This window comes from Molothrus ater, chromosome 11 (assembly GCF_012460135.2).
Source record: "Molothrus ater isolate BHLD 08-10-18 breed brown headed cowbird chromosome 11, BPBGC_Mater_1.1, whole genome shotgun sequence".
NCBI lineage: Eukaryota > Metazoa > Chordata > Aves > Passeriformes > Icteridae > Molothrus > Molothrus ater.
In genome coordinates this window covers 7,837,415-7,851,250 of record NC_050488.2, presented here as the reverse complement: position 1 = coordinate 7,851,250, position 13,836 = coordinate 7,837,415, and the positions used below count along the sequence as shown (strand labels likewise).

General features: G+C 37.6%; 1 protein-coding gene across 5 annotated transcripts in view; it reads right to left on the bottom strand.

Moving 5' to 3' along the window:
- CACNA2D3 (calcium voltage-gated channel auxiliary subunit alpha2delta 3) overlaps positions 1-13,836 on the bottom strand; it is a 388,669-nt gene that overhangs the window by 205,871 nt on the left and 168,962 nt on the right. For all 5 annotated transcript variants that reach the window (XR_004981053.2, XM_036390972.2, XM_036390973.2 and 2 more), the window contains exons 6-9: positions 11,439-11,570; positions 10,000-10,060; positions 9,763-9,913; positions 1,126-1,200 (exon numbers count right to left, since the gene is read on the bottom strand). Coding sequence is in view for 4 of the 5 variants with exons in the window: in XM_036390972.2 (XP_036246865.1) it covers positions 1,126-1,200; positions 9,763-9,913; positions 10,000-10,060; positions 11,439-11,570 (419 nt within the window). In the remaining variant the exon portion in view is untranslated. The remainder of the gene's footprint in view (positions 1-1,125; positions 1,201-9,762; positions 9,914-9,999; positions 10,061-11,438; positions 11,571-13,836) is intronic.

The following is a 13,836-nucleotide window of genomic DNA, read 5'->3' as shown; positions in this document are numbered from 1 at the left end:
CCCATGAAGAATAATTTCTGTAGGACATAGATAAAGTCCAAAGAACTCTTGGGAGTAACACAATGGAGTAAAGATCAGCATAACAACATCAAAAATCATTTTGTCTTGGTAAAAATAGAGAGACCCAGCACTGACACACTCCAAAGGGTGTTTTCAGAGCTGTGCTCTCTAATTCCTGCTCAGAGAAAACCTGAGCACAAGTGAAGTACCACACTGGGTGTTGAGCAGAGTTCAGTGTTGAGCTGAAACTTTACTGTTCCTTTTCTTTTAGTGAGAATAGAAACTACTTAAAGAAAGACTATGACTGCTCCACAGCCACAGGCCAGGCTCAGGACAGGAGGACAAACCACTCTGGGACAGGAAGCCTTAGCAAGGAAGAAGCTGTAAAATAACAGACATGGCTCATTTTAACAGGCTTTTCCCTCTACAAGAATCACAGGGCTTTTCAGCCATCATATTTCATCATTTCACATGGCAGAAATAATTTTACCTCAGCTCCTAAAATTCCCTGCACAGAACCACTGAAAAAAACTGTCAGGAAATGAACGAAACTTCAAGCTACAGATTCATACTGCAGTCTCTCTTCAAATAAAATTTGCACTGTAGTCACCTAAAATGGTTTTTTTCCCTAAAAATTCTAGCAGGATGAAACTAATCTGAACATTTTCACAGAACATTCTTGAATGAATACATTATTACATTGACAGACCTATTTGGAATGTTAAATTATTGTATTCTTATAGTATTACATTTGTTTGGGGATTTTGCTTCAATTTTTGTGTTACTTTGAGTTAAGAATGCAATCTCTTCCTCAGTAAATTTTGTTAACAGAATGATAGTTCAATTTAAAGTGGTTGAAATGTTTTACTTAAAATAATTACCAAACTTTATTAACAGTATACTTTCAGTGACTCCTGCAATTTCCCATTAAGTTTATTCAACCAAATTGACTGGGAGATTATTTCTTTCTTTCTGTGGAGTCACACAAACCTCTTTGAAATGGCATGAGCAGAATAATTAATAAATTTTAATAATGGAATGCATTGTAGTAGGAAAAGATCATTATAGCACATTGTCACCCACTGCATCCCAGCTCTCCACTGTTTTGTTACTTTCATTTCTTACCTCTTTGTTGGCTCTGTCTGCTTGAACTAATGTTCCATTCAGACACGGCTCTACATAGTGGAGTTCTTCATTATACTACAGAGGGAAATACAAAGTATGATGAAAAATTTAATTAAAAGCTTGGAAGATACAAGTCAATTTAATGACTTAGAACTACAGTGAATGAAATATGCACAGAAAGCAAGAACAAAAGGATTTTGTTCATTTTTAAAAACTGGCTGAGGTATTTCTTTTCCTTTTACATGATTCTTAATTTTCAGAGGTTTATACTTCTAAAGGAGCATTGAATGGATGCCAAAACTCAGGTGGACTTAAGGGTACTATAAACCACTAGCTGGCAAAAATATCCCTCAAACTGAAATCTGGATAATATTAAGAGATCATGTTTGATACATCACAAACTGAGCTCATAATTAACTCATAATTCTTTTCTAGATGTAAGAAAAGTCCTGAAAAATACTTACGGCACTGTCTAACATTTTCAAAGGTTAATACTGGAACAACTACACCCAAAAAAATCTGTAAATTGAATCAATCCTGTAAATGACTGACAATTTCAAAATTCCAGTCAAGCATTATATTATTATATATTATTATATATTATATATATATTATATATTATATTATTATAAACAAAGTCATGAATATGTGACAGATCTTGAAGGAATTATCTGTTTTTCTCACAAGGTGTAGGTAAGCTACATAGCCTAGTCCTACATTCAGAAGCATCCTAAGCATGAAAAAAGAAATGAAAACTCCTCTGCAATCAGTAGAACTTGTAATGAATGATTGATTGAAATTTGAAATTTGAGCTTGTTTCAATCTTTTAAACCTTTCAACACAGGTCACATTAATAAAGTAGTACCTCTCACAAAATTTTCTAGATAGAGTCTTAACTGAATTCCTTCTCCCACTAATTCAATCTCCTTTAGAAGTAGCTAACTTTATAAGTTATCACAGATCAAACTGTAAGGACTTTGCATCTAGGCTTCAGGTGGTTTCATCTATCATAAAGGATTAAGTGAATCAGAACATCCACAGTAAACAACATAAAAACAATCAGGGAAAACATTTCATTGATTAATGTGAGCATTTACCCCCTTCTTCCTCCACCTCAGTGGGAATAAAGAGAGCCCTCCAGTGACTGGCTGGTAACACAAAGCTGCTTAGGCAGGGGTCTCTGTCACTGGGAGTTCTCTCTGTCTGCCTGCAGCTCCAAATTTGCTCTACTCCCTTCAGCTTAGCACCACTGCTGTCTGCAGCACAGACCCTGGAACCTGATCCCCCTTGGACACCTGTCGTCACCCTTCACTCCTGCAGTGCTCTGCTCACCACATTCATCACCACATAATTACTCCTGCACAGGGAAGAGTGTTTAATGTGAACTGCATGGAGGCACTGTGCCAGACTCAGTCCTCACCTAGAAGGGAACATAAACCCAGAGTAACTTGCTATTGCTGGATATACAGATGAACTATATCAGCATCAGCACAGGAACTGGTTATACAGAAACAAGCAAAAAATACTTTAATGACATATACACATAATTTCTGCAGCAGATTTGCATGCTTCCTAATTGTTTTATTGCCATCAATGTTATTTCAATGTGTGATAGTGTATGGACTTTTCTGTTGTTCCATAGGTAATACAAAGTATAAGGCAAAGGCTTCTAGAACAGTTCAGAGTCACTGAGAGTGTCCCATGTGCATCTCAGCCTCATAACAGTTTATTGATCTGATAAATGATGTACTTGGCCCTGTAGCTGCTCTTTTCAGACTGCTTTCCAGTCTATCTCCTGAGGGTCATTGCAAAATAATAATCTACACAGCATCTCTTATTATAGTCCAAAGTCAAGATCATACTCCATTCTATTCTAAAAAATAAAATAGTGAAAATCTGTGACACTCTGGTGCACCAGCCCCTACTCCCAAGCTTTTCTCTGGTCATACACAGGTTTTTCTCAATATTTCTTTAATCAAGATACTTTAAAGTTCAGCCTGTTCTTAGTTTTATCTCTGTAGCTGTCATTGGAAACCACAAAAGCATACATATTTATCTTTATATCATACCAGGCACAGTGTCTGCAACTGGCCAACATGCAATAAAATGCTAAAGGCTCAAACACGTGCATGTAACAAACTCAAGGTTTCCTAATTTTGTAGCAATACCTTTTTTTAAAAAAGTCTACAAGCACCAGCAAATAAATGAAAAAACTTCCCACTCTATCAAGCCTTGCATCTAAACAGTTGCAATTCCTGTCCACTAGGTTTCTATAAGACTTAACAACTATTTTGAGTGACTGATGCCATCAGGCTATTCACAGAGCCTGCAGCTGCCCCACAGCCCAGAGAGATTCCCTGCAGTTTCCCACTGAGCCTCCAGTGTCCCAGAGCTGTGCAGGATAAAGCAGAGGACATGCTTCAAGTCCCTTCACAGCTCCCTTTCATTGAACCAACCTGCTTCAGAAAAGGGTAATTAAAAGTCTTCATTCTCACATAGAGAGCACAGTCTCATAGAAAACATAGATATTGATCCTTCTGAAACCCAGACAAATTGTGTCACTATTTCCAGTTGTGGCATCTAGTTCACCTTGAGATTATTACTACCAAAAAGATGTTAGGCAAGGTAATACACTATATATATATATATATATACATATACATACATACATATATATATATATATATATATATATATATAAAAATATATATATGCTATGCTATATATATATATGGCAGAAGTAGCTGGATGGTGCCAACATGTGAAAAGGATTATATTATGTAATGGTGTTCTAAGATAACAAGATATTGGAAGTGGTCTCTGTGTTGTGCATCTACTGTACAGGTATAAATGAAAGCCACTAAGAAAAATCTTTATATAAAAAGTGTATAAGTTTCTTAAGGTTTGAATTCCTACAAGGGTGCATTTTAATGATCTATTCTGATTTTTATCTCTTCACTAATTGGATACACTTTCTAATATTTTTTTTTAAATCTCAAATATAAAGAGATTGAAAAATTCACTGGATAGAATTATTTCAGTTCCTAATGAAATTCCCAAAAGAGCATCTGCCTAAGTCCACAAAAACTGGCACACCTGATATAACATGCATCACTGAAACAATAACAATTGAAACAATAACATTGAAACGCTGCATTCAAGCAGTGTTTGCTACTTAAACTTGCATATCTGCTTGATAAGATCCTTAGTACAGCTGCAACTTTCTAGTAAAGCACCTAACTTGTGCTTCCTAGCATATATCTGATTTCTTTGCCCTTGTCATAGGGTGTTTTACAGGGATATTGGTGATGCCTTTCTTTTAACTGTGACAAATCGTTAAAGTGCAAAAAGAAAAGAAATTCACCCCTCCTCTACCTCCTCACTACCTCATCAGTAATTTGGCCTTGGTCCTGCATTTCTTCTGACATTTGAAATTTCGTATTTAGTGAAATAACTTCCTGATCTGATTCACAACTGCTGACTTCCCCAGTAAAGATGTCTTGTTAATTTACCTCAGTGAAAGCCTGCATTTGGCTTTTCAAGGGTTCTTGCATCATGGTGTTTTCCCACATTTCCCAGTGTTACACATCCCAGTGCTCCATGCCCTGGCATGTGACACCTTTGCACATTACAGCAGCAACAGCAGCAGCTGGGAGAGCTGACACCTGCACAATAGCTGGGAATAGCCTGGGTTTTGCTGAGGGGAGGGATGTAAAAATTAGTTACCTTCTTTCTGACCTCCTCTTTGTAAAACCTGGGTTACTCTTGTAATTTAAACATGTAATTACACTGATATTTATTATTTTATTTATGTATAGTTATCTGTCTTATTTACTTCACATTATTTTGTCCCTCTTCTTATTTCTGTGCAAAATAGGCATAAAAATGTAAGCAGGCTACAACGTGGACTAAGAGAAGCCATATAATTATTTAGAGAGCTGTAGGCCTACATTCTATAATAAGATACAATTCATATTCTATAAATTATATATATATATATATGGGGGGTTTAGCACACCTACACAAGTAGTATCCATCTTCCTTAGCATTTTCCATATTTCTTCCCTGTCACATTTAAACTGCCTGGCACAAGGTCCACAGAAATAAATTAAATTTCCATTTTGTTGTGCAACAATACACAGATAAAAGATTCAAATTATATTAAAGTATATTCAGCTATCCAATTCAGCCCAGCCTAAGAAGCCAATCCAGAAAAGGAACAAAAGGAATTGGTGTTTCCATAGTTTACTGTGCCAAACAAGTGGCACACAGGCACAGGCCACTGCTTGGAGGCTTCATATGGAGGTGCATTTTGGCTGCCTCTCTTTGTCAGCCAGCTCACACATCAGCTCTACAGAATCTGATTATTCAGGCAGGCTGAAAAGTAAATTTATCCATGGTCTCTTCTGTAGGAATATAAAAAAAAGGAGACTATTTATATTGGAAAATTCTACATATTAATACTGGGAGCTATACTACTGTGCTTTGACTTAAAAAATACTTTTATTCTAATCAATTTTGCTAAAAGGGTGTGTCTAAAGCAGTAAAGTTAATTTAACATTCTTGGCTCAGTTAATATTTTGCTAATTCAGTGTAGAGTTTGTATAAAAGCATTTTTAAAATTTCAGCATTTGACAAAATTAGTACTCGTTTTATGATAATGTTGTTAATTTAATGCTTGACTTGGAATTATACTTCAAAGGGAATTGGAAAAACATGCCTTTTCTCTTGTTGCTGCAGATATCTCTGTTCATGCACCAGTGAACTGACCTTAAATTTTAACATAGGCAGCACAAAATCGCTCTTGTATTTCGATAATTTTTTCTGCAATTCAATCATCTAGTCCATCAATTTCAGATGGATATTGCAACAACCTACTCATGAAAGCTAAAATGATCTTTAACATTATCCTTTTATGTTTATTTTCTGGAAAGATCTGCAGTGAATTCTGCTTCCTGATATATATACATTTGTATCTATCTATATGTATGCAGAAATGCATGCAAGTATTCATTCTGTTAATCACTGTGCTTAATAAAGCCATCCTGGCAGTCATGGTCATTCAAGTTCAAAGTTTTGCTTCATCTACTAAGTACAGGCAGTTTTTCTACACTACTAAAGCTCTTATTCCACCTCAGATTTTGGGCTGAGGAGAGAGGGGGTACTTGGCCATTTTTCTGAGACTTCCAGATGCCCAGGATGTCACAGAGCAACAATTTGGAGTGGCCTGCCAGAGCAGTCAGTCTGAGCAAGGCTCAGCTGCGTGCTGTGTGAAGGTTCAGTCTCCACCATCAGGGCACAGCAGATCCATTTTTGCACACACTGCACAGCTGGACAGCTCTGGAGACAGAGGAGATCTGCTGGTACAGAGGGGATTTCTTGGACTGACATATGTGTGTGTATCCTACCTTCAAATGAAACTGCTGTCACATCAGCAGGCTGTGCCTGAATTACAAAGAGTAAGATACAATCTCACTCAAGCATTTGTCTGTAGATAAAAGCTGTATGGGATTTTCAGGGCTTTCACACCAAGCAGCCTCTTGTGTGGGCTTCGTTGTCTCATGTTTTGATCACTGGAACATCTCTGTTCTTGACAAATTTCATTTGCCCTGCTGGCACTTGGTCAAAGCAATGCCTGGGCAGCAATTCCTGCAGATAACATAACTCACAGTGGCTGGCTTTGCTGGGTCCCCTCACTGTGTCTTTGACACTGCACATTTTGAAAGCAGTTCATGGTTCAGCCCAGCCTACCTGTGCCATTCCTCATTGAAAGGCCCACTCCCTTCTCCACAGCACAGGTCTCTCTTGCTAGTTTGTTCTATTTTCAAGCAATTTTTTTTGGTTTTTACACTGTTATTTATTTGCCTTGTGAGAGAGCAAGAGAAAGATGAGTCAGGGGAGGTTTAGATTATATTAGGAAAGGATTTTTCACCCAGAGGGTGGTTGAAGAGTGGAAAGGCTCCCTAGGGGATTTGTCACAGCACCAAGCCTGGCAGAGTCCATGGAATGTTTGGACAACACTCTCAGGCTCGTGGTGGGATTCTTGGGGTGTCCTGTGCAGGGCCAGGAGTTGGGTTTGATGAGGCTGATGGGTCCCTTCTAACTCAGCATATTCTATTATTCCCTGACTTAGTATAAAACAACTCTCTACACTCTTCCTGCAGAAGCCCAAGGCAGCAGCACAGCTCTTTACCCCCTCAGCACCACTCCTGTCATGCTCTCCTTGGTCCCCTACATTTCTGTGGTATGCACAGAACATTTCAATGCAATGAACACCTTCAGGTTCATATTTCCATAACAGCCTCCTAAGGAAATTAAACAGCTGAGCTTGTTAGCATAAAAACACATTCTCCATTGCTGTTTCTACTCATTTAAACAAACACACACATATCTGTCCTAAAAGAGGTTCTAGAGAGGACAGAGTCTACAGAGGAAAAAATTACCTCAGACAAATGCTGTAATTAGCACAATAAACAGGTTTCTTGCTAGAAATTCAGAATTTCTGATACTAGCCAAGCACAGCAGGAGGGCTGCAGTGTGGGAGAGGGCACAAAGTGCCTGTGCCCTCACAGCCAGCACCAGCTGGGGCTGGAGACACTGCAAGGAGCCCAAATGGAGGCACAGCAGCCTGGGGGCTGGAAAGAGCCATCAGCAGCTGGAAACATCTGCAAACACAGCTGGGAAAATGTCGTGGTGAAAGGGGTGCTCTGCAGGACCCGGGGGGTGTGGGTGACCCATGGCAGGGTGAGGACACGGCTGAGGGAGCCAGGCTGATGTGGGGACACCCCAGGGCAGGGGTGACCCAGCTGAAGGGACAGCAGTGACAGGGAAGGGCCGGTGAGGAGGGGCAGGGAGAGGCTGCAGAGACAGAGCTGCTGCTGCTGGAAGCTGCTGGAAGCTGCTGGAAGCTGCTGGAAGCTGCTGGAAGCCGCCCTTGGCTCACACCCACCCGGAGCGGGGCGAGGCTGAGGGGCAGCCAAGGCCCCGGGAGTGGCCCCACGGACGGGTTGGGCGCAAGTTCAGCCGGGGCAGCTGCGAGGAAAGGCTCAGGTGGGCGACTCTTTCCTTTTCTCAGCACAAATTCAGTGTTGAGAAGCTTGGGGAATTTGACAATAAGTTATGGAAAAAATTCCGTGACTCTGGTGTTTTGCACACAGCTCAGTTAATTTTTCAAATAAACTTTAAATTGGGAAAAGTGATGATTAGCTTCTTCATGCTTGCTTTTAAAAAGTTTTTGCACAATACTTCTACTCCACTACATAGGCAAAATCATTAGTTTTGGATTCAACTTACATGTGTTTTTACTTTTTTCTTTTTAATAGATGAGCCTTTTGATTTTCCCAAAGTAAATGTTTCACTAAAAAAACCAACTTTTCTTTTTTCTTCCTATATAATTCACAGTAACTGTTACAACTACTGATAAACACAGATCATACACCAAAAAATGGCTGGTCAGGCATCTTAGTAATTACTCTAGTTGAAACATTCTTTTAACTTACAGAAATTATTTAGATTACAGTTAATCACATTTTTTTAAAGGACAGTAAATCTTTTTTTGATAAAGTATGTAATTATATCTTTATACAACATGAGTTTCTGCTAATTATGCAATTATCATGCAGAGATTAATATGACAGTCTGAACTGCTGGCTATGTGTTAAAAATACATTATATGCACATACACTTCATGCACATATACTTTATTTTCTGTACAATCTCAATGATTTACACTTGTGTCTCTGGGGTCATTTAATTTAGTACACAAAGAACTTGTGCAAGAAAACAAAAAGGCCAAAATCTTCCTTATATTCAAGAAGTTGAAGACATTTACAAGTTGGAGAAAACCCTTTTTTTACAAAGTATTAGCAAGACAATATCAGCAAAAGAAAATTTATTTAACAACCAGTTCCTCCTCCCTTCCCTCCCCTGCAAATCATAGTTCTGATGTCAGTTTTGGATTTGTTGAAGTCACCCTTACCCACAGATTAATCCCATTACTTAAGTACAGTAAAACTAGCCTCTTGTCACAGCTTTAAGACCTGTACCTGTACCATGGAAAACTCACTTGTACACAGGAGCTACTGAGGATCTGATTTCTCACTGCTGGTAAACACCAGCAACCTCTTTACAGAACTTACACAGACACACATTTCAGACCAGAACATGAACATGGAGGAGTTATACTGACATGTTATCATGCCGTGCAAGCCTTAGAAAAAGCTAAAATCTGAACCTATTCATTCTTACATTTTACCCATTTTGCACTGTATTGCAGAAGCTGAGGGGGAAAAGCAGGGGGGAAGGCAAACACACCCTGAAGTTAAAAGTTAAGGTAACATACAAAGTTCAAGCAAACTAAAAAAAAATATCTATTTAACTATTCTTTGCAACCCCAGACTGAAGACTACTTCTTTGAGGGGTTTCAAATTGCAAGTCACAGACAAATAGCCCAAAATCTCTGACACTTAAAGAATCTCATACTGAAAAAACAAATGTTTCTGTCCAGTGGGTTCAGATGTCAGCCATCACCTGTCTGCAACATTTTTCAAGTGGCTTGAGTGAAGTAAAACATGACAGATATCAAGAAATGATGGAAGAAAAATAGTATAAAAAAAATAAAAATCCTGAGACACTCACAGCAATTATATTGAAGAAGTCATCATCTCCAAGGGTATCCAAAATAGATGAAACTGTCTGTTTGGCAATAGTCAGGCGAAGCCCTTTCATACTGCCACTGACATCCACTAAAATTACCACATCTTTTGGAGAAGTTGCTGCCTGGATATACCTGAGATGAAAGACAAAACTTCTTTTAAATACTGAACTTTATATCATTTCAAATTTCTTAAACACTGGCAGTCATCAATTGCCTACCACTTTCTGTTTCTGCAGTCAAATGCAATGACTCCATTCTCATCAGGTTCCCATTTAATTCCTGTTGCAAAAAAAAAAAGAGGATAAAATATTAAATTTAATTTTCACAGTACCTGTGGAAAATGAATCTGTGGTATTGGGGCTAAGTGGCATTTAATGGAGTTTCATACTTTAATCTAACAGGCAGTGCCATCATAACATAGGAAATACTGGGGGGAAGAAAAGTCCCTAAAATAGGGCAACCAGAAATAATTTTTTCCTCACTCCTCTTTAGCCCACTGTAAGGTAAAAACTCTTCAGGTCTACTATGTTCATTGCACTATTTTTGCAAAATTCTTACCATTCTTGGTCTTTGGTGCTGGCAAGCTTTATCACATCTTGCCAAGTCCTTTCCAGACCTTGAGCAGTTCTGGCCCATGGCTGGCTCCAGCAGCTGCCCTTACACTACCTGCTTCCCTCCCAGGTCATACTCTGAATTTTCACTCACATCACTATGAAGAGGTAACATCTTCTGGTTGTGGGTCAGAAGAAATATGAAAAAAAAAATCTCCAAGGAAAAAAAATATCAGGGAAACTCTTCCTGCTTTTTACACTCATTTTCTAGCACAAAACAAAAATAGCCTTGAAAACAAGGACTAATATTTGAAATATCATGGAGCTTGGGAGCTGAAGAATAATCTAAAACTAACACAGATGTAGTAGCCATTACTCTCAGCCACTTTCAGACATACAGGCTTATAGTGAACTTGCTTGAACTCAAGACTTAGAGAAACACGGGTTGCTAAACCACATTAGCCAAAGGAACAATACCCCCTATGAGCCTGACTCTAAGTTACAAAAGCTGAGAATGAGTTTATTTAACCTCATAGTTCATTATAATGTGGTAAATTTGTATAGGATTAAACATAAAACTTAATAGGCAACAATATAGGTTTTAACCTATTTCTATAGAAATAATACAAGTGATGTGATTGCATTTTATTACAACTGGTGTGAAAATAAACTTTCAAACAAGTTTTTTTAAATTTTTTTAATGTAAATCTGCCAGGTTAAGTGGAAGTTTAAAAATAAAACAAATAATAATGAAGTCTTACTGTGTGCATTGATAGAGCACAGAATTCAAGCTTAGTTCTATATGAAGGCTCTAATCCTCTTGCTCTCCTTCTCACAGCCTATTTAGAAATTATTTTTCACATGTCTGTGTATGTCTCTCTGAATAGACATTTTTATGAGTACATGAGTTATCATGAGGGTTTCACCTCCAAATAGAAATTGGTAGAAAAAACTCAACATTTTCAAAATGTTGATTGGAAATCTCTCTGAGAACTAGATGAAGTAAAATCAAACCTGCAAGTATCTGTGTCAGTCAGGATTTGTGACAATACTTAATGCAGCCATGGAATTCTTTATTGTATTTTAAGGACTTCTCTTCTTCCTACCTGGATATTGCCTGAAAAATCCTTTTGCACTTCCAAAGTACTGCCAGATGAGAGAAGGGTCACGATCAAAGTTATCAACAAACACCTTATTTAAAGATTCTGACCAATAAACTCCATTTACTATGGCTGGATCTGGAAAAAAAAATAAAGAACACACACACAATGAAAAGTGATTTTGTTAAGTAGAATCCTATAAACTCTACCCTCTTCAGCTTATTCAATACCCAAAAGTCTATTGACTGAAAACTGTTGCAAAACTGTTTTAGTTTCCTTTGTCAAGTAAGTGATCCAAAATAAATAATTCACTTAAAGAACAGAACAGAGAAACCTGGTACTCTTTTTTATATAAGTTAAAATTGCTCTTTAGAGCATCTATCTTGAACCACCACATTGCTTGTTCTGGAGAACATAAATAACTCCATCAAATTTAGATTATTTACTCAATGTACCTTCCCTAAATGCATAGAATGTCTCATAGCAACACTTTACTTTTTTAAACATTAAATTTGGTAATGTTCGAAAGTTTTCATGTTGGAACAGAAAGCAAAATACCTTTTATTTTGCACTTGAATATGCATAAAAACACATCTCATTACAAATACCGCTAGTTGTTATTTGGAAAACACTGAACCCACATTCCACAACAATTACCCAATTAGTTTTTATTTCCATAGAAAGAGAACTACAAAGCAATTCCTGATGCTGAAACTGTTCTATTTAAGACAACCCCATCCATCAATCCCTAAGACTCCAGGCTGCTCGAGTGTGTCTTGAAGCTGCAGATTTGGTTCAACTGTGGGAAATGAGAAATCAATGAACATGTCATAGAAAGTTACTGGATTTCAAACTGTGAATTTTGAAAGGTGAAAAACAATTAAGATACAGGATATTCCCAGTTCAATCTTATGTGAAGTCAGCAGAATAGAAAGGAAAAAAACAGAACTGAAATCACAGATGCATTATTTAATTTGCAAAAGTGTGCATACATGAATACACAGTAACATTTGCTCAAGTATTTGAAATAAAGCAGCCATTAGCTTGCAAAATAATGTCACTGTTCTGATTTCAGAAGACTGCTTCAAATGTGATTTTAATGGAGTGGAAAAAAGGCAAATTATCTTCCCCTGCATTCATCAAGAAAAAACAGCAGAAAAATGGAAATGTCTCAGCTACACAAATTTGCATGTTGCTTTCACCTAAATATTTAGGTTTATATAGAAGAAATGCCAAAAAAGCAAGGTCAACAAAACAGATCTTACTTTTAAAACACATGGAGTGCAGTTACTTGTTTCTCTAGAAGATGACAAATCTGCCACACCAGACACATGTCAAACAAACTGATATCACTGGTCCAAGGGCACTAACTTCAGTCCTGCCTAGCTGGCAAAACCTTCATTGTCCAGTTTCCCAATCTGTAGTTACCACAAAAATGAACTGTGACCAAAACATCACAAATCAGCTCTCAAGACTGAGATCTATCATTGGTTTGTAAAATTATGCTCCTATGTCAGCATCCCAAAATATCAGCCCATTGTTCAACATTTAGACATTACCTGACATGTGAAGCACTAAAGTGAGAATTCTATTCCTCAGTCCACAGGAATTTCCCAGTACCAGTTCAAACACTGATATTCTGATTCTGCTCCTGTACTTCATTTATAATGGAGTATCCAAATCACTAAAAATTGCAGTGGCACTGTTGACTCAGCATCACAATCCTGAGATAAGGCAATAAGTTTAATTCATCTTTGAAAAGAGCAACCAAGGTCACTGGGTTGGGTTTGGGTTTTGTTCTTTTACATTTCCTGGTGTTGCTAGAAAAGTCTGTTTAGAGGAAAAGACAAGACACCATTTCTCAAGCCTCTAGAGGGCTATAGGCTCTTTATATGCCCTGCAGTCATCAGGATTTGTGAAAAGCCAAACAAATCAAACAGAATAATTCTATATTAATTTATATTCAAATAACCTGCAGTGCTTCTTAGAAACTTATGTTTGGATGTCATTCCAAGACTGCCCATTGTACCTTGGTATGTTACAGTTTTATCAGTTCATTGGATGTCTCCTCTCCTGGATTCCTCAGGGCCTAAATTTTAATGTCCTTTCCTAAGGAATCAGAGCTCTAATGCCACTCATGAGCAGAACCCTCTGCCTCCCACTCCAGTGACAATTTTCTTTGAATTCTATATGCACTCCAGCTCTGTAAGGTTATGGCACAACTTCAGTCATTTACCTCTTAAGTTCTCAACCGAAGTCTTTCCAGTAGCATATAAAAATATGTATTTGTATCTACAAAATACAGATATAAATCACTTTTTAAAAATTATATTGAAATATCCATGGATATTTTAGATTACTTTTTTTAGACCATCTGTGAAGAGCCACTTAACATGTTTATATA